This window comes from Mercenaria mercenaria, chromosome 11 (assembly GCF_021730395.1).
Source record: "Mercenaria mercenaria strain notata chromosome 11, MADL_Memer_1, whole genome shotgun sequence".
Taxonomy (NCBI): domain Eukaryota; kingdom Metazoa; phylum Mollusca; class Bivalvia; order Venerida; family Veneridae; genus Mercenaria; species Mercenaria mercenaria.
Genome location: NC_069371.1, coordinates 44191848 through 44213032, shown reverse-complemented (window position 1 = coordinate 44213032; position 21185 = coordinate 44191848). Strand labels below are relative to the sequence as shown.

Genomic DNA, 21185 nt, shown 5'->3' with positions numbered 1-21185 from the left:
ATCTTTGATGGAGTTATGTGCTCTTGCCTATAACTGGACATGGTGATGGTAAACAAGTGTTGAAAGTTTCAAAGCTTTATCTCAAAAGACTTTGTCTAAATATGAACTGGTACGAAAAACTTAACCAAGATTTCTAAGTCGAAAGGGGCCATAATTCAGCCAAAATCCCTGATGGAGTTATGTACTCTTGCCTATAACTGGCCATGGTGATGGTAAACAAGTGTTGAAAGTTTCAAAGCTTTATCTTAAAAGACTTTGTCAAAATATGAACTGGTACGAAAAACTTAACCATGATTTCTGAGTCAAAAGGGGCCATAATTCAGCCAAAATCCTTGATGGAGTTATGTGCTCTTGCCTATAACTGGCCATGATGATGGTAAACAAGTGTTGAAAGTTTCAAAGCTTTATCTCAAAAGACTTTGTCAAAATGTGGACTGGTACGAAAAACTTAACCAAGGTGTGACGCCGACGCCGTGGTGAGTAGGATAGCTCTACTTATTCTTCGAATAGTCGAGCTAAAAACTGTATCCAGCTTCAGTAGGTCAAATTTTTATTTTCTTATGAACTGAAATTGCTTAAGACATCCAGTGGATTCTAGATATTTAATACCAGCATATTATTCTCAAACATGTGATTATAAATTTAAAGAAACCAGTAGATCTATACTGCAAAAAGATAGGAAACACCAAATATGCAGCAAGTTTTAACCCCTATATCTTCATATAGCTTAATAAAGGAAATGGACCTATCATGACACTTAATTACTCATGGAGTAATTCAACTTTTTTCAGCCCTAAATAGCTTACCATGCAAATAGCTTTCTGGAGAAAGCGGGAATGCTGAAATCGCCTGCCGAGAAGATGTCATTTGCCAGCAATAAAGTCAACAGGAATACTTTCTGTAAACAGCAACTATATAGATGTTAAATGGCTAGGAACGACTAGTTAATAAACATATAAACTTACATCAGCTGGATCATTGTCCTCCTTAATTCTCTGTATTTCCCACTTGATTATCACCTCCGCCAAATCTACTGCAAGCTTACGATGTTCTATTGTTGCCTGAAATTACAACCAATTTGTATGTATTTCCCAGATCTTACTAAACAATCCTCCTCACAAAACCTGTCATCATAATATGTTCGGTTGAATGCCTTTTTTACCTGTATTACCGTATTAACATAGTCAGACCTACCCCATTCTACATATACAAATGACAACTTCTACACAAGAATCAAAAGTGAATGACTTCAAACTTACTGCTGTTAGTCAATCTTCACGGAGACCACTTGCCTGAGAAATAAACCTATGAACTCCTATTAACTCCTGATTCTGTTGAGCCAACCGCATACAAACAGCTATATTATTATGGCAACTTCTGCCTTACAAGTGAAGAAGCGCCTAATACATTACGACTCTTCAGCAAAATTCAACCAGCATCCACAAGCAAGTTGATTGGTTTCCTCATATGAAATACATGACCCTGGCAAGCTATAAACAAATGACTTCAGTTCAAACTCTCCCATACAATCGGACTGCTTGTTCATTCTAATGGATTTCGAGTAACACCAACACAACTTTAGTTTATCTGGTAACTTATGCACTATAACTGTAGGAGAAGGCCACAGATGCTGCCTTGGGACAAGCAGGGCACCTTGGAAGAATCCAATCTAATTATTGCAGGTATAAAGCTTTCTCTATTGCACAGTGCACTTAAAAGTTTCTTTGCTTTATTTATCTATTTTATTCTTTTTTTTGTTGAGTTCAAAATCACATTGACACAGCTTAGGTAACATGGTGACTTTCCAGCTTTTGATGCTGGAGAAAGACCCCAGTGCCCCTCCAGACATTGTGTCAAGCATGGACAGGCATTTGGGTAGAACCTTCAACCTTTCTTAAACCAGCTGGATGGCTTCCTCACATTTAGAATTGTACACCGTAAGTAAGATCTCTACCCCACATCGGCCTAGTTAAGCTATTCAAAGTCAGAGACCTTTGCCACTCAAGCACAGGAGCCACCTATACTTCATTAAGCCAGTTAAGACGATGTGTGAATTAAAGAATACACTTACACTCTGTGTAAAGCCCAGTCTCTGTAAGGAGTTCACCATGTGCTGTATGAGATGGTGCCTGACGGGGTAATACACCTTGAAATGTCTGACCACCAGCTGTAGTATATGTACCAGCTGGGCAACAGAATGACCATCTTCTACTATAATCTTCTTGGTCCAGTGGGTCAACATTCCCTGATAAATTTAACAAGATCCAGTCAAACAATTTCATTACAGCTTAAAATAGTTATGCAGTTTGCACTACTTAACACAGTAACTTGAAAAAATTAAATAATTCAGCAAGAATTTGTAAGACATGTGACAAAAGCAGAAATTAAGCTCTTACAAAAAAACTTCTATGGTATTTAACAAACATATATCACAGATCAAAGGCAAAAAGGGAAAAAGCTGACAAATTGAAATATCTATGATAAGTGTATCACTCACATTTCCATCTTCCATTCTACCAGGCATGGCTGGTGTAAGTATTTCTAGTGCCTGCCTGACTACAGCTCTAGCTTCTACAGCATGGGCCTTCAGTAAACTATGGAACACCTATGAAATAGAAAATGAATATACATTTAACCGACAGATTTTCTTTCAGTCATGAAACTGACTTCAAAAGATGTAAGAAAGAAGAACATCCTACATTATTATAATGATTGAAGTAGAAACTTGCTCTTTTCCATTTATAGGTACTATAGTGAATATTCAGCTTTTTTTTTTTGGTTAATTCAAAATCCATGCATTCATATCCACATGAAATGACTGTCCTTGCCACTGCATAAAATATAATGCTCAAAAAATTAAAATGATGTCGAAGTGTTAGCGTTAACTTTATAAATAGAGTACCTGTAGGACAATACGCTTGTGTATAGCAAACTTTGCTATGATGTGCGACAGTAGAAGATGACCATGATATTTTGTAGCAGGGTCTATACAGTTCTTCATCAACAAACACGGCCAGGCAAAGGTCATCAGTCTCCTCAGCTTGTTACCTTGTTTTCTGAAAATAAAAATAATATGTCATTGTTCCTTGAAACAGAAATGTAACTGACTTGTTTCCTTAAAACAGAAATGGAATTCCCAAACATCTTGCATTTCTGAGTGTTACACATAAGACATCAAATTTTACGAATTTCAAATAAACACAAGATTTCAAAATACAAGCATTATCTCATTTTACAAGTATCTATCTGACAACACAGGTTGTAAATCTGAATATTTCTGCTTAATGTCATCTTGCTTGCTAGCACAGTTTGTATCAAATTTACTTGCTAGCAAACTCAAGAATAAGTTAATATGTTAACTTACTTATTGGCAGCATCGTGAACATGTGGAGCAGCTTGTTCCACCAAAAGTGATGAGAACTGAAGTAACAATATCCTCACAGCATCAGAATTCCCGAATGGATTTTCTGGATCTATAACCTTGTTAATAAACACACTGACAATGTTATCCGGATTATCCTGGTCCGGTTGAGCTGGTCCACCAATCAATTTCTCACCATCTCCCGATTCAAACGACTGTTGGAAGCAAGGTAGGAGAACATACTGTATAATCTGAAAAATAGATACATTCCTTAGTTACACCGATTCCTGAAATTTGTGTTCAATGCTTAAAAACTTGTATATTTTCGCCACAGAAAAAACTTGCTCTGACCTAAGGTAAACTAACTTAATCTAGATTTAATAGAGATATACATACTGACAAAGTTTTATGAAGTATATCTGACAATGTTTAATGAAGATCAAGTCAAAAATGTTGTCTCAAGAGAGTTAACAAGCTTTTTCTATGATCTGGCCTAGTGGCCTAGTGCAAGATGTCAAATAACTTAGTTTTGAATTCAATCTTTATTCATAGACACAGACATTCTGACAAAGCTTTATGAAGATCAAGATGAAAATATGGCCTCTAGAATGTCAAGGTTTTTTTTATAATTTTACCTAGTGATATTGTACCACTCTATCATCTACATATTTTAACACATGTAACCGAATATGTGCAATACCGTTTTGTTTCATAATTTTAAACATCTATCTAATTTATTTTTCTATGCAAGTTATATGGAACAGAAAAAACAAGCTGAACCTATGTAACGTTTAGTCAGAAAATTGACATTATGACAAAAACTACACAATACCTTAGCTTTGAGGATTTGATTCCATGAAGCATCATGAAAAACTTCCACAAATCTGAAGAAAGCCTTCCTCTTCCAATCCACAGAGTAACTCTGAAAGACAGAATTTACAAATAAACTTGATGTGCTAGGTCTGCTTACTTTGCAAGTCAACTGAGAATTCCCGTAAGCAGAATTACTTCCCCCCTTTTTTGTGCTTGCAAATTAAGGGAGTCCGTTGGCAAACTCTTATGCATTGCAACAAATTCAAATTATAGCCCATCATGAATAAGTCACTTCCGTGTTCCTTAATTCAATAACTTGTACAACTAAGATAAAACAAACCACATCATGTTGATATTATGCTCTCTGGCAAATTTACAATACTATTTTACAGACATTTTTCTCAAGGATTCCATGAAAATACATTTGAATCTGCCTTAGCAGTCAAAGCCATTGCTTTTAACCGCTGGTCAGCTGACTTCCCAGACTGACTTTCCATTTAATTTCTACCTGTCTTAAGCGACCACCTGCCTTTACAAGCCAAACTGTGTCATTCCCTTGTCTGACCACTTAATATGAGTTTAACTGTAAAGTATTATTATGCTATACATTGACAGGATTATTCAAAGATAATTTTTCAAAATGTTTTGGAATACTCACTGCAGCAACAGTGTTGTCCAGGAAGTCCTTCACAAACTGGTACTGTGGAACATGTCTTGATGTGAAACATCTCAGTATATGAAACAGCAGCTCTATCTCATTCACATTATGCCTGAAAATATAATAAAGTTCAATCAGACATATTGATCACCTGTATTAAACAGCCACCTGCCTTAAGCAGGCAGATTATGTCACTCCATTGACTGGCTGCAATTGATTATGTTGCAACCTCGAATAGCTGCTTGATACAGGTCTGACAGTAAACTGAGACTGGCTTCACTAACTTCCTGATTGGCGACTTTTTCACAATACAAAATATCAGATATCTGCATCAGTATTGAAAAACTGTAAAATCAGACCTGCTATTTTTTTGGGGGGTGGGGGGATGGGGGGGGGGGTGCTTTGTCAATTTCAAATTATAAACAATTCATGAATTTTACTTATTTGTCAGGATTTAATTCTGTACTGTGACAATCCATATAAATAAGTTCCAAATCAATATATGATTTTACTATACACAAACTTTTCGGTATTAAAATATGAAGCAACAAAGTCTGCTTAGTAGTGTTAAGAAACACCACAACTGATTGTCAACTGAAATTAGTATTGATATCAAGACAAGATCCTAGCATACAATTTGTTTTGAGCATTTAGGAACACATTTTGTTATGAACATTTGAGTATTCATTTTGTTACAAACACTTGAGTATACATTTCATTACTTACTTGAAATAATTCAGCAAACATTTCACAACCAGGGATGGGACTTTCCAATGTGTGTAGTCTGTAATATCCTGTACCTGTAAAATGTCCAAACGTACATTTACAGGAATATCAAAATGACTACTGGTTTCATAATAAAGGAGAGAACATCATTTTCACACTTTCTATGGCAAGAGATTCGACCACAGCTTTCACAATTTCCCACCAAGCACTGGTCAATAATACATCAGCAATCCTCAAGGATACCAGTATTTAACGTATGTTATAAGAAATTTCTCAACAGTCAATGTTGAATAAAGACCAAAAACACCGATTGAATTATAAAATATTGCAGTGAAAGCTTACTCTTTCATACTGAACATGGGATTCCAGTGTCTTCATGTCTGGTGCTGGAAAAACTCAACTTATATCCCATGGGTACAGAAGAGTTTTTTATGACATAAAAGATGTCATAACAAATTACATTTATTAATGAAAGATAAATTTATAATGCTAACATAAGAAAAGAGTGCTTTTAATAGGTATTTGCTTTATATTACTTCTACTTTTATCAGTAGAGCAGTATGTAAGAAAAATAATCAGGCATTGGTTGTAGAACCAGCAAATGTCCCGCAACTGACAAAACAGTTACTCTTGATATACATGTACACCAGTCCTTATATTTTTTGCTACTTACAGATTTATCTGCTTGAAATTCATCTGTCACCCAGATCTTCTTCAAACATGTTACCTGTACAGAAAAGATGAAATAGACACAAGTCTTTAAAACTCTGAAATGCAGACTGTTAGTATACCCTGAAAGGTATAATCTGCAATATCCTGTTTTAGCAGGTCTATTAAATCAACGTAAATTATGTATTTTTAATAAAAAGGGAAAAACTATAAAATAAATCCTCTCATGTCTGACTGACTAGTTTGTGTATCCAAACTATACTCAAGCTAATTTCACTTCTGTGCATTGAAAAAAAAATTAACATCAATTTGAACAGACAGCCGGGAATGGTTAGACAACATTTCATATTCATGTCTGATAAGTGTATTGTGATAATTATAACCCGATGTTCTTATTCCCTTTTTGCGCTTTAAAATCACATCTAAAAACACCATCCATGAAAACTGAACTTAGTACCCAAGGATGTTTCAACAACTATCAATCTTTATGTTTAATAAAAGTCTTATGATAAAATTATACTTGGGTACTCTAATTCCTTGCCTGTGCTTTAAAATACAGACAACAATAACAGCTACATGAATTCTGGTATATTCATTAACTTACCAACTGAGGATGGTTAGACAACCATTCGTCCTCATGTCTGATGAGTGTATGTGTTAGAACTATACCCTGGTACTCGAGTTCTCCTCGTGCAGCAGGTGTCACACTCTGTTGATGCTGATTTATTGTCAAAGTAAGCTGAGCCTGCAACATACAGAAAGTAGTTAAAACAACTTTCAATGGTTGTCAGGAACCAAGAGGGTCATGATGACCCTGGATCGCTCACCTGAGTAATATGAGCTGCATGTTTCAAAAGCCAAATTGATGCTAAAATATTAAGAAAGTAAGTCAGTAGGTTACATTTATGGTCACTGAAAGTCAGTTTAAAGATTGGTGTGCAAACTGTACATGTCATCCAAATTTCAAGACTGTATCATAAAAAAACAAGAGCTGTCGGAGGACAGCAACGCTCGACTATTCAACAGCCTTGTCGATTGAATGAATACCAAAGTCGAAAAAGGGGCATAATTTAAAAAAATCAAAATAGGGTTATGGAACCTGCATAGTGCTTATCAGCTCATGACAGTGGACAAGTGTGTGAAGTTTCAATCCATTCCCATTATGAGGGTACTGAGATACCAGCTTACATATAAGAATTTAACCCAAAACTCCTAAGTTTAAAAAGGTGCATAATTTTGTAAAATGCAAAGTTGAGTTATTGACCCTTTGCACTGCATGTCATATCATGACAGTGAACAAGTGTGTGAAGTTTCAATCCTTTCCCATTAGTGGATACTGAGATACCAGCTTACATACAAAACCTTAACCAAAAAATTCTAAGTCGAAAAAGGGGCATAATTTTGTAAAAAAGCAAAATAGAGTTATGGAACCTGCTTTGTGCATGTCAGATCATGACAGTGAACAAGTGTGTGAAGTTTTAATCCATTCCAATTAGTGAGTACTGAGATACCAGCTTACATACAAAACCTTAACCAAAAAATTCTAAGTCGAAAAAGGGGCATAATTTTGTAAAAAAGCAAAATAGAGTTATGGACCTGTGCAATGTAAGTCAGTTTATCACAGTGAATAAGTGTGTGAAGTTTCAATCCATTCCCACAAGTGGTTACTGAGATACCAGCTTACATACAAAACCTTAACCAAAAATTTCTAAGTCAAAAAAGGGGCATAATTTTGTAAAAAAGCAAAATAGAGTTATGGGACCTGTGCAATGTAAGTCAGTTTATCACAGTGAATAAGTGTGTGAAGTTTCAATCCATTCCCACACGTGGTTGCTGAGATACCAGCTTACATACAAAACTTAACCAAATCGGGACGCGGACGCGGACGCAGACGCCGACGCCGACGCCGACGCATGGGCGAGTACAATAGCTCTACTATTCTATGAATAGTCGAGCTAAAAACAAGTAGGTCAGTAGGTCAAGGTCATTGTTAAGAGACCCTTATCACTTGGGATCATCAGGTAATTATAATTGAACAGTCCAGGAACTATATCTGTTAATTTTTTAAGTATTTTTTCCTATATAACTCAAATAACAAGTGACCCCCAGGGCAAGGCCTCTTTTCACCCCAGGTGCATAATTTGAACAATCTTGTTAGAGATCCTCTAGGTAATGCTACATACAAAATATCAAAGGCCTAGGCCTTGAACTTTCAGACAAGATGATTTTTAAATTTTTTCCTAAAATATAAGTCTATGTAAAACTTGCAACCCCAAGGGCAGGGCCTCTTTTCACCCCAGGGAAATAATTTGAACAATTTTGGTAGAGCACCACTAGGCAATGCAACATAACAAATATCAAAAGCCTAGGCCTTACAGTTTCAGGCAAGAAGATTTTTAAGTTTTTTCCTATACAAGTCTATGTAAAACTTGGGACCCCTGGGGCTGGGCCTCTTTTCACCCCAGAGTAACAAATTGAACACTCTTGGTAGAGGATCACTAGGCAATGCTACATACCAAATATCAAAGGCCTAGGTCTTGTGGTTTCAGACAAAAAGATTTTTAAGGTTTTTTCCTATATAAGTCTATGTAAAACTTGGGACCCCCAGGTGGGGCCTCTTTTAATCCCAGGGGCATAATTTGAACAAATTTCATAGAGGACCATTAGTTGATGTCACATGCCAAATATCAAGGCTCTACATCTTGGGGTTTTGGACAAGAAGATTTTTAAAGTTTTTCCTTTCAGTTGCTATGGCAACCAGAGTTCTGCATAGAATTAAATTCTTTGAATAATTTTGAAAGGGGACCTTCCAATGATCCTTCTTGTGAAGTTTGGTGTAATTCTGCCCAGTGGTTTTCAAAGATTTTTTTAGAAAATGTTGACAGATGCACAACAGACTACGGTTGACACACGACGGATATTGAGCGGTCATAAAAGCTCACCATGCGCCTTTGGCTCAGGTGAGCTAAAAATATGTAGTAAAACCTGATGACTTATGATACTGGTTGATTATCATTAGGTTTATTTGCTTGATATGTGGGTAACACCACACTTATACACCAATATTCGTCAATGTTTAAAGTTTGAAACTTTAATAAGAGTTATATTTAAGAATGGCAAATGAAAAATATTTGCCAATAAAATAACTACAGTATATTTTATGAGCCATCACTAGTTGCACAAGTAACATTCCTGCAAAGTTTCATTGCAATTTATGCATATATTTGACGATTCCAGAGCAAAATGAAAATTTAGCATTTTTAGGACTAAGTTTCAGACTTAAACCATTGATGAATATGGACCCATGAGTCATTTAGTTATGTTACTGCAGCCTGGTAACCTGCCAAGTGTTCTGCATTCATTGAGCAAGTGCCAAAATAATGTTCCCGAGAATAACAGACAAAACTTTAAACATAAATAAGATGTAAAATACTAAATACTTCAGACCTGATGTATTCAGTGTAATACTTGGTGGAGCATTCCCTTCTCCCGAGACTGAACTTGCATCATTTACATTGGCAGTCAAGAGCTACCTACCCTACAAACTGACTTGCAACACTGACACATACACTTTTGATGAACTAATGCAGATATAGACATTTTTTTTTGGTAAAGTACAAATTGTGTAGTACAGAAATGTAAGAAGATTATATCTTATGCTTGGATGTAACTGAAAATAAGATGTGGCAAGTGTGCTTACATTTTCTAATTGTGCCAATATTAAAACAAATTCTAGAAATTGAAACCATAATGTATACCTGTGCATTTCCTGTAAGCATGGAAACCAGTTTAAGCACCTGTGTTTTCATCACATCTCTGAATGGCTGACCGTCTTTGTGGCCCAGTAGGTACTGAAAAACATTTGAATTTTTTTTATTTAGCTTAATCTTATACTCAATGAAGACTGCAGAGGAAAAGCTGCCCTTACCTAGCACATTTTTACAATTGCTGAAAATGATGCTACTTCCCCTTATAATATACATGCTGAACTTTTTTATTGCTGTTGTTAGGTTCAAATTCACACCAACACAGTTATGTTATATGGCAATTTTCCAGCTTTCTATGGTGGATGTAGACCCCAGCAGTCCTTCCCAGCATTACTTCAGAAACGGGCAGGCACCTGGGTAAATCCACCAATATATGTTCAACTATTAATAACAAACATTCTATGCAGGATTTTTATCATGCTTTCCACTTCAATACTCGCACATATTTTGATTATCATTTGATCATATTAACGTCTGACATTAATTTAACATTTTCAATGTGTATAGTGCTAATATGTTTTAAAGAAGAATAAAACATTAATAATTTTATGTTTTCATTTTTGATTGGTATATCATCTCACCAACATAATTACAGGTCATAAGGTGACTTTCCAACTTTGCATGGTGGAGAAAGACCTCGGGTACCTCTTGAGACATTTCAAACAAGAGCAGGCAACTGAGTAAAACCATCTAGCTGGATATAGTTCTCCTCAAATAAAAGAGTTCTACACCCCAAGTGAAGTTTAAAACCCATAGCATCAAGTGGCAAGTGACCCACTGTCAATGTGTTGATGACTCTGTCATGGAGTTTTGTAGTTTTTTTTTACTGTACCTATTGAACTACATTTTGTAAATCTAAATCACTGTATATAGCTCAATGACACCTACCACAAAGTATCTGAGGTACTGCATATCTCTGATGTTTGTATCATTCATCAGGTAATCTACTGTCTGAACTGGGTAACGTACCAGGAACTTCCTCAATGGCTCCCGGAAAGGACTTCCAGGCTGAAAACATACAAATATTTTCATATCTTCAGATACGTTTCCCATATTCTTGTCAGGGATTTTCCAAAGTATAGTCTTATCATTATTTCTGGCACAGACAGACATGACAGTAAAACAATTAAATTTAATTATGCAAGATGTATGGCTAATATGAAGAATGGTGTTTTATCAATGAATTCTACCCTAGCTATAAGTGCAACTGAATATATATTAAACCACATTAAATGTCCTCTTAAGAAACTATAGGTGTATCCATAGGACACTGATGCCCCCACTTCCTGTCACTATACGGTTATATGTTACTTCCTATGATAATTACACCACTTTGTTTGGAAATGGTAAAACCAGTTTCAGATATAAGAACAAGCAAACAGTAGTTGTTTACAAAGTCATTCTGATGACTTTGGTACTGTGACTAAAAACTGCCTCTGACAAGCATTGCCTTACCTCCATTAAGAGTGACTTTTCTCCAAGCAAAGCAACCTTCAATAAAGGTTCAATCATTTTCTTACTGGCTGCTGGTATCAGGTGGAATATGTTGATGATGGCAGCACAAATCTTCAGTTCCTGCAGTAAAACATTAATTCAATGGTTTGAAATCACCACAAACCATAGACATTGAAATGGAAATCTTACTTATTAATATTGTTTTATCATAATTCAGTAAATGGCTGGTTATAACAATCAAAGTATCAGTATTAGTAATGGTTGCGCTGTCGGTCGCCAATGGCGCCAAATGCGACAATTTACAAAATCTGGCTCTAATTTGGGTCAGTTGGCGAAAGTCTGTGGCGACAACAGGTGACACCAAAATTGCAGTCCACCATCAGTTCTCTTGAGAGATTGCTGTCCGAGAAGTCAGGCTTGAGACTTAAGGAATTTACTGACTCTGTTCCTGAGGTTCCACAGGTAGGGGAAGATGGTTTGTATACATTTGAATATAAAGGTCACACAATCAGAGATGGTGAGAAACAGCGTAGAGAAGCAGGTAGTGTTTGTGAACAGTTTGTAAATGGTGTCATTCGTAGTCTGAATGCAAGGTTCTCTGACAATGAAGATGGTGCTGTCTTGACAGCTATGAGTAATATTTTCAACCCACTTGTAGAAGCAGGCTCTAAACCAGGGGATGTAGACGTAGCAGCAGAGTATATGAACCAGATAGGGTTTGAGAACAGTGGTGAGGAAATTCAGTTATTTGTAGAGTTTGTCCAGTCCTTAGTACAAGAGAAAAACAAATCTATTAGAACCTCTAAGGATGTAGCCAATTTAGCCATTAGAAAGAAACAGGTATATCCTGTTACTGCTGAGTGTGCAAGTAGATTCTTGGTAGCACCTGTCTCCACAGTAGATTGTGAGAGAGGGTTTAGCAGGCAGAACTTAATAAAAACGTGTTTAAGGAGTAAAATGTCTGTGCAGTCATTAGATAGACTACTTAGAATATCAATTGAGGGACCTGAAGTCAAAGACTTCCCATATGATAGAGCCTTTAAGAAATGGGCATTGATGAAAAATAGAAGAATTTTGAAATAAATGCTGTGAATCTTGAGTCTGGTAAACCTGATGATGTTCCATAACAAACAAAAACAAGAATTTTAATTACTAAATTGACAATGTTTAATACTGTCATATTTGTTGTATTGTTTTCTCTGTTAAACATAAACATTATTTTTAAACAGACTGATATACATGTAACAAGTGAATAGGAGATTTTTTGCTGAAATAGTTGTTTTGTTAATTTTCCGTCTGCTCAACATGTATTTTTGTACTTAAGTATTCAATGAAAACATGTGTACATACAATAAGGAGAATTTCAGTTAAATGATGATTAAGTACTAGAAATGTTAGTATGCTACTAGTCTACTAGAACTTAAGTATGAGCTTTGTTAAGTTTTATTTAACAACAGCCTACATGTACAAGTGTCTTTAAATGTGCTTTGTGAAGTGTTGTGTAAAACAGCTGACATGTACCAGTACCTTTCAGATATGGTTAAGAGAAACACTCATTTTACAAAATAGTCTTTAATCTGTGCTTGTTATTTTTGTATTTGTTTCGTAGTCTTGAAAATAGAACTGAAAATAAATGAAGTTGAATTTTAGTATTTGTTTTTGTTCTTGTAGTTTATAACGCAGGTAAAATGAACTTTCATTTCCCATCTTCCTCTGGCACCAATGTTGGCTCCAGTGGCTCCTCCTTGGCTCCAACTTTTGCCAAATGGCGAAAGTGTTGGCGACAGCTAAAAAATTTCCAGAGCCATCCCTGATTACTGACTGGTTCCTACTCAAATCATGTGACTGTTTTCAATCCTAAATCATAGAACTACTGACTGGTTCTTCAAAAACTTATTCGCATTACTGACTGGTTCTCACTTCAAAGTCTGTCATAAAACCACAAGTAGGTTAAATTATACAAATGAAAAAAAGTTCTCAAAATTCATTGAACAGCTGAAATTCTACAAATAAAAAGTAAGTTTTCATTACTTGTCCAGTGGCTCGAACTTGACCTGACTTCTGGCTTTGTTGAGCTATCTCTAACCACTTCCTCAAATGTGTCTGTAAATACAAAATAACAAGCTATATATTATGCTATACTTATTATGCTATTGACTGTACTGCATGTGTGTGCATATTAGGGTCTAGCATCTTTTTCAACAATTTTTAACTCATATAAAGGACAGTGTCTACTTGTAGCAGTAAGCACAATGCCCACCTTTATACTGCTGCCTCACTGCAGTATCACACAAAAGGCAGGTGATATGATAACTCACAATCTTAAAACTACTCACCAACAGTTGTTCACACAGCTTCTCATTGAAAGTGTTGGGGAAGAGTTGTGTCAGACTGGACAGACGCTGGATCACATTAAGGTCAAGGTTACGATAGTCTCCAAGCATCAGCAGCAGGGGTCGCATAGCACCATGAACTATCTCCATCTCTATATGACCGCTGGCAATAAACTGAAAGAGAAAATTCTTTCATCATCATCATCATAATCATCCTAACCATGATCATCAGGAAAAACGCTTGTGGTTCATACTCACCAAAATTCAGAGGCTTCAATTAAGAAATGCCAAGTTTTCACTTGCTCTACAGTTGCTTAAAATACAAGAATGCTTGTGTATTGAGGAACAGCTGCCCTGGTTGGATTTCAAATATTATGTAAGCTACAGCTTCATCAGCTGACATCTCATTCATTACACCAGTGAAATTGTAACTTCAGCTGAACTTTGTTCGCTCGAACTCAGATAATTCTAACACCACACTTCCCTCGAACTTATCATTAGGTCCAGGTAAAATCCCTATATAATGTGTATTGTTTGATCGCTCAGAATACTGATAACTCCAACAGATTTTGACGTTCCTAACAAGTTTGAGCAAACAAATTTCGACCATACATTGTATATGCCAGAAACAATTATGAAGGAATTTAAAGAACAAGACAGTACCAGGAATGCCTTTGTAGAATAATAAAGAAAATGTAAAGAGCTATACACGAAATAAAGTTCTGTTGGATACACTACAACAATTTTAAGCGTCAATAGGGTAAGAAGTATTACATATTAGCTCACCTTTTTCATACAGTCATGAGCAACCTCCTGTAGTTCACTGGTTTTACTGTTCAAGGCTTTATACAACACTTGAAATATCTTCTCTCTCTTAGTGGAGATATAAGAACAAGCTGCCAATGCTCCTGTAACAATTATTATCGTAAAATTTACACAACAACTGAGTTAAACCTGTCTAAAAACAAGCAAAATGATGTTTGTATACCATGTATTAAAACCTGAACTAGCAATATTCCTGACATTATTTTAAAGTAAAATCTTGTATAACATGATCTCTATCTGAAAATTTGAAAATTCATATTTACAATTCAATGGTTAAGGTAATGGGCCTGTAATGACAGTCAATTCAGAAACATAAGGTAACTTACTGAGAGCACTTTTCCTCAGAGGTAACAGGTTGGTAACTGACTTGTAACATGGTAACTTCAGTAACACTGAGTCTTCAGCATCACACAAATTTTGTAACTGTACAATTAGAAAGAAAGAAATATTAATTAGTAACAATTTTATTTCACAAAAGAAACAATTACTTTTAATAGAACAGAACTTTGTAAAACTGATTTCACCCACCTCCTTCCACCCGACTTACACAAAAATTTAAACATAAGAAGATTTCAATCAATCAAAGTGGCCTAAATGTTCTTGATCCTTAAAGAGATACCAATAAATCTCCAATTTTCTTTGCAATCTACAGTCAGTTTTCCAGTTGGAAGTAAAATTCAAGAAACTGACACAAGAAGAACATAGTTACTATCTTGGAAATAAACCTAAAATTTTCCAAAAAAGAATTAACTGGTTAAATAAAAATAACTCACCTCTGAGAAGTATACATTGTGCTCTGTAATACTAAGATCTATTGTGAACAGTCTGGGATTCAAACTTGTGCAGAATGTATTACCATCCTGAAGAAATACAGAGTATGTCACAACCTTTTCACACTTTTACTCCTTTGGATTCAAACTGCCTTGCAAACATAGATACAGAGTATCAGTAGCAAACTTTGACTGAATATTACAACTTAAGAGATTATTTGTCTTGCCGTGAACTGAATATAAAACCAATCAAATGGTAGTCTCATAGTCTTCTACTGCAATTTTGGTAAAATTCATGCTGATTTTTTTTTTTTGCTAAAATTTACAAATAATTGCACTCACAAAATCAAAATATTTGTGAATGTTAATCTGCCTGAAGTCCTTAATACAAAAACTTACATTTTATGAAACTCAAGTACCACAAAATAAGGCTGCTAACCATGAAATCACAAAGTAAAGCTACGTGGTCTACTCATAAAAAATACTGCAAGTGTTGGACAAATTTTCCCCCTTATGTCAATAAAAAATATTTCATCATCTGAGATAAGTAAAATTTTCATCTAGCATGTATGATATACATGTCATAAATGCAAATGTATTGAATTAGAACTATCAAAAGGATACTATACAAAACTTTAAAGAGAACTATAGTTCTATATAAGAATTTCATGTACCATGAGCCCAATCTGGGCATTAGCTGGTTGGTGTCTCAACAGATGTTTCTTTGGAGGAATCATGTCCTGCAGAACCTCTTTATGTGGTTCCATAATCGCCGTGACAGACTGGCCGGTCACCTGGGCAAGCGTCTCCAATGACTTCATTGCCTGAAAAGGTAGGCAAACACTTTCAGACTTGCAATGAAGCATGTTTTAGCTTTGGTAAAGCATTAGCATATTTAAATGAAGATGACACTGTTAATGGGGAAGTGGGTTGAGTTGAAAGTCAAACATCTGATTAAACATGAAACAACCAGAGTACTAAACAGTACTGTCAACCTCTTCAGAAAGGCTGACAGCAACACTACTTTTCAAAAGCTCTGTCACTAAAGAAAGTCAAATTAATTGATGCAAAAGTGGAAAAGGGGACATGATTTTATAAATATGCAAAACAGAGTTACTGAACTTATACAATCATAATAGATCATCACAGTGAACAAGTGTGTGAAGTTTCTATCCAATTTCGAAGTGGGTACTGACGTACAAGCTTACAATCCATGAATGGGCGAATGCAATAGCTTTATCTATTCTTTGAACAGTCAAGGTACAAATGCAAATAAAGTATAACAGTCAAAATCAAACTTGCTGACTTTTTTCCAGAACAACATGCAATTTTTTTAACCTAAAAACCTTTAATGCCATATCCCAATATTTTAGGTAAACATTATGTTACTTGTGGAAACTTTGCTAACACAGACCACAGTACAGTATCACTTACAGTTTCTCTGACAGTCGTATTTGGTGATGTCACCTGTCGCACAAGTTCATAAGTCACATCATGGAAGGATTTTTTCTGAACATATAACATTTCTTCACTCGCATTCTCTCCTTCTAGCTTTCTAGCACACATTGTGAGCATCGAGTCTAGGTTTGATTTGGCCAGGTCCACTGCCCCGCTGGATACCTCCCCAGTCAGGTCCATCATGACAAAGAACAAAGCTTTCAGGAAATGGAACTGATGTTCCAGCACCCAACGTAGGGCCATACGCTCATTCATCGATTTAATAGCAAGGCAACTGTAAGAAAATAAATATTCCAGTCATACAAAATGATGGACAAAAAATCTAGTATTCCAAAATTCTTTATTCTAAATTTAAATAAATTCCAGCCTAAAAATTTTAAACAAAGAAAATATCCTTTTAAGCAACTTATTAATTTTCAACACAGGTTAATCACTGATTTTCAAAGAATATGAATTTTTCTGTCACATCCATATTTCCTGAGATACACTATAATAATAATGACATACGCTCACAAACAAGTTTTGCCAAAAACAAAGTCACTGTCATTTGCCAAACAAGGCATTTACTACATTTTCATTAATTGACATTTGCTATTTTTTGCTTGAGGTTCTTAAAATAAGGCTATTTTCTGAAATAAAATTCTTCCAAGGTTACTTTGGCACTGTGTGTGGCTCAAAAAGTTTAGTGCCAGTGACCCCATCTAACCACTTGCTTCGCTTCTAATGTAAAAGTAATGGACTTACCCTCCAAACTTGGCATACCATGCTCTATCATAACACAGTGAACACATCTTCTCTACCAGGTATTCAAACAATGGCAGTTGACAGGCCTGAAAACAATGTGTGTAAACATTAATATCATTTGTTTTTGTCATCCAGTAATACAATCATCAACATCATACTGTAACACAGTAAAAGCCTACTGTATAATTTTAAATCAATGGTGGTAGGTATCTGTCAAATGCTAATTTTAATCCATTAGGGAGTCAGTGGTGAAGTGATTTGCAGCGTACAGCACCAGTGATTCAGATTTCATTTCCAAGTTGCAGCTGATATCCTGACTAGTGTTCAGTGCTGGGTGATTTATTTAGATTGGTACTGTTTCCGGCAGTATCAGTCTAGGCTAGATGCAGTGCAGGTAAATATGACACAGGCCATGGGTTTGGCTAAAAATAAGTTGTTTCATCCATTCCAGGTGTGGATTTTCATCGACTACCCAGAATAAACATGAAACCTTTACTTTTACCTTTATCCCTGTTCTAGGTAAGCATAATTTTACCTTTTCTTTTGAACCCAATATTGTCGTTGCAGTATCAAGGATAAGAACAAGTGCAAGGTTTCCAGGTTTACACAGCTCCTTTTCCTCGTGCCCCATGATGACTGCCAGAGCATCTATCAGTATCTGCGTGTCCATACCCTGTAGCTTATTCTGTCTCTCACCCACTGGGAATGGCCCGCACTGCTGGGATATTGCTATCATTGTATAGTGCCTTACCATACAACCCATGAATCTCAGAGCTGACTGACGCAACTCCTTGATAGCTGCAGCAACTGAATAAATTGTTGGAAATTTTTTAGAAGAATTATAGGCAATTTTTATACTTTATGAAATATAATTTAAACTGGAAAAGAAGTTATAGAACAGTGTTTGGAAACCAGTCTATACTCTAGCAGCTGACTGGTTGATTTGAAGCTCAATCCAGAAATTAACCAATGACAAAGCTGCATTTTGAATCTGGTCTCACATCTGTTTTAAACTATTTTGACTGCTTTGATAAAGCTTGTATTTGAGCATTCAATCTCACGAAAACAAAGTGGTAGAAAGCATATCCAACTGAAAGCCCATCAACCCTTTAAGTGAAATCCTGGTAAGTACTGAATCATAATGTAATATCTTATGAAGTATACACAGCACACTAGCTGAAAAAGTGAACAATTTTTAGTTTTTCACTCACCAAACATTCCTGTAAGAGCTTGTTCATGGACCTTCCTGGAGTGGGCATCAGGATTCTTATATAACTGATTGTTTTGGGCAGGAATTTCTTTTTCTGCAAAGCTGAATATAAATGAAAACAAGCTTCTTTTACATAAACCACAATTTATATTCTGCTCTAAAACACTTATATAACAGGCCCTTTTTTCTCAAACACATTATACATGTACTTTTTCCCACCCAGGCAAGTTATCTCTTGACTGGGCAGATTATATACTTTTTAAGATATGTTATCTTTTCAAATCATTTCCAGCTATGCAGACTGACAACTGGTTATCTCCCTTATGCAACAAAAATGAACATTATTATCCCCCTTTACCATAAAGAAGAATTTACCTCCAATGTCACATGTCAATACCTGATAAAACTGTTTAATATCCCTTACCTAGGATGATTAAACAGATTATCTAGGGTTGGTTTATCATCTTCTAGATTCATCACAGAGACGAGAAAACATTTGATGAGTTCCCAGGCCTGACGTCTGTAGTATGTGTCCGTACTGCTACACTTGAGGGCCGTCAAAGCAGCATCAATAGCCTTCTCCACAGGCAGGGAGATAGGAGTCTTACAATCTTGAAAGTAGATTGAAATACATGGCCCCACTGTCTCCTTGTCATTGAATTGTAACTGAAAAATAGATATATTTCAATTGTAACTACCCAAACCAAAAAAATAAGCCAGTCAAAATTGAAAAATGTAAAACCTGAAAGGACGCTTTAAACTTAAAAGCATAAAACTGTATTTCTTTGTGTCTTTTTTCAAATGTAATCAGTAGCAGGGTTAACTTACAAACTTAAAATACTATCAAATTTAGTTCAGAAAGACACAAAGAGAAACAATCCTTTGTTCGTTTACTATCGGTGCTCACTGAATAAAGCCAAAATGTAGTCTTCATTACTAATGCCACGATATGAGCTGTGGTAAAGCAGAGCATCAGACTCATTTACTGCAGCTGAGGAATGCTAATCTGAATACCAGCTGCAGTCAAACATTTCTGTCTCTCCGGTATTTTACTACAGCAACTATACAAAACCAGGTTTTGCTATGTTGTAAGGAATTTCTTAACACGTGATAAAATACATGTATATGCTTTACCGTAATCTAACAAGTGGCTGGAAGGAGAATAAAATATTGTACAAGTACTTACTGTTTGTGGTTCTCTAAGCATCTTTCTGTTACCACCCCCAAACTTTCCCAGCACCCTGAATGCTACATGAGCTATATTGTCCACAGGGTTTCGTAGTGTTCTCCACAAGGCTTGCATTAGCTCTGCACGAACCGGCTGAATGTGGTCATATAAGAAATCTGGCTGCAGATTGTCTACACACAGCTCTAGTGTTCGCAAACCCTGATAAAATACAAAGTAACATTTATAGGGATATAGTAACTTATGCGAATTCAAATTCAAACGCTTTCCTCTGTTCAGTAGTTTATGACCATTATTTAACTTTTAACTGACTGCACTTTCGCCTTAAAATAATTCAAGGTGATCAAACTCTTGGCTGCTTGCAAATCTGCTTGATGTTCTTCTACAAAATACAAAAAAAAATGTACCCACAATACTATTGTAGACTCCGGACAGAAAAAGTTGTGAAATCATTAGTATTCAAGGGAGACTACTTTTTTTGTGCACACAAAAATTTTAAAACTGCAATCACTAACCTGACTGACTAAAGTTTGAGACCCATTCAGGGCTGACACCAGGGGGTCCATCAACATGGGTAGGTATGGCAATAAGGAGCTCAACCTGACGGGAACAGTAAGACATAGTTCTACAAACAGATCCTTCATGTGCTGCCGATGTAATCCACTTTGTAAACTGTTCAAACCTGAAACAGTATTTTAAAGTTACTGAAACAAGTATCAAAATATAAAATATCCTGCCAGATGGTAATTTTTATTGTCACATGTCACCTTTTTGTCATTTTTACACAAAAACTGATTTTTACACATCTCACCTTATTGAAAGTTCTGGCTTCATAATTGACCTAACAGAAAATTTTATTTCCATGGAAATCAGTCAACATATCGGAAACCTTGGTCTTGTACATTAGGTAGCAGGGGAAAGAACTCCTGTACATACCTTGTAGAAGATTAGGTAGCAGGGGAAGGAACTCCTGATACAACAGATCATGGCTGCCACCTCCTATAGATCGGAACAAAGCTCGGAGCAGGAGGAAGTAGTTATACGGCTCCTTGGCACTCATTGCCAACTCCATGGAACGATTCACTATAGTATGCAAGTGTGGCTGGAACGGATGTAAGATTCATATATTACATGTATTTACAAAAATTTCATATATATTTATTCAAACAACTTTATAGTGGCAAGCATATACAGATAGACAAGCCACGGA

The 21185-nt window shown here is 35.8% G+C and overlaps 1 protein-coding gene across 2 annotated transcripts in view; it reads right to left on the bottom strand.

The window, feature by feature from the left end:
• The window catches only part of LOC123532700 (transformation/transcription domain-associated protein-like), a 73124-nt gene that overhangs the window by 31154 nt on the left and 20785 nt on the right, over positions 1–21185 (bottom strand). For both annotated transcript variants that reach the window (XM_053517296.1, XM_053517297.1), the window contains exons 20-46: positions 20912–21077; positions 20491–20657; positions 19976–20176; positions 19214–19455; positions 18791–18891; positions 18115–18386; positions 17580–17665; positions 16812–17109; positions 16052–16201; positions 15381–15467; positions 14934–15030; positions 14569–14690; positions 13786–13956; positions 13481–13552; positions 11450–11569; positions 10883–11002; positions 9986–10078; positions 6832–6972; positions 6232–6285; positions 5559–5632; positions 4833–4944; positions 4194–4283; positions 3365–3612; positions 2903–3056; positions 2498–2605; positions 2072–2245; positions 966–1061 (exon numbers count right to left, since the gene is read on the bottom strand). In XM_053517296.1, coding sequence (XP_053373271.1) covers positions 966–1061; positions 2072–2245; positions 2498–2605; positions 2903–3056; positions 3365–3612; positions 4194–4283; positions 4833–4944; positions 5559–5632; positions 6232–6285; positions 6832–6972; positions 9986–10078; positions 10883–11002; positions 11450–11569; positions 13481–13552; positions 13786–13956; positions 14569–14690; positions 14934–15030; positions 15381–15467; positions 16052–16201; positions 16812–17109; positions 17580–17665; positions 18115–18386; positions 18791–18891; positions 19214–19455; positions 19976–20176; positions 20491–20657; positions 20912–21077 — 3816 coding nt within the window. The remainder of the gene's footprint in view (positions 1–965; positions 1062–2071; positions 2246–2497; positions 2606–2902; positions 3057–3364; positions 3613–4193; positions 4284–4832; positions 4945–5558; positions 5633–6231; positions 6286–6831; positions 6973–9985; positions 10079–10882; positions 11003–11449; positions 11570–13480; positions 13553–13785; positions 13957–14568; positions 14691–14933; positions 15031–15380; positions 15468–16051; positions 16202–16811; positions 17110–17579; positions 17666–18114; positions 18387–18790; positions 18892–19213; positions 19456–19975; positions 20177–20490; positions 20658–20911; positions 21078–21185) is intronic.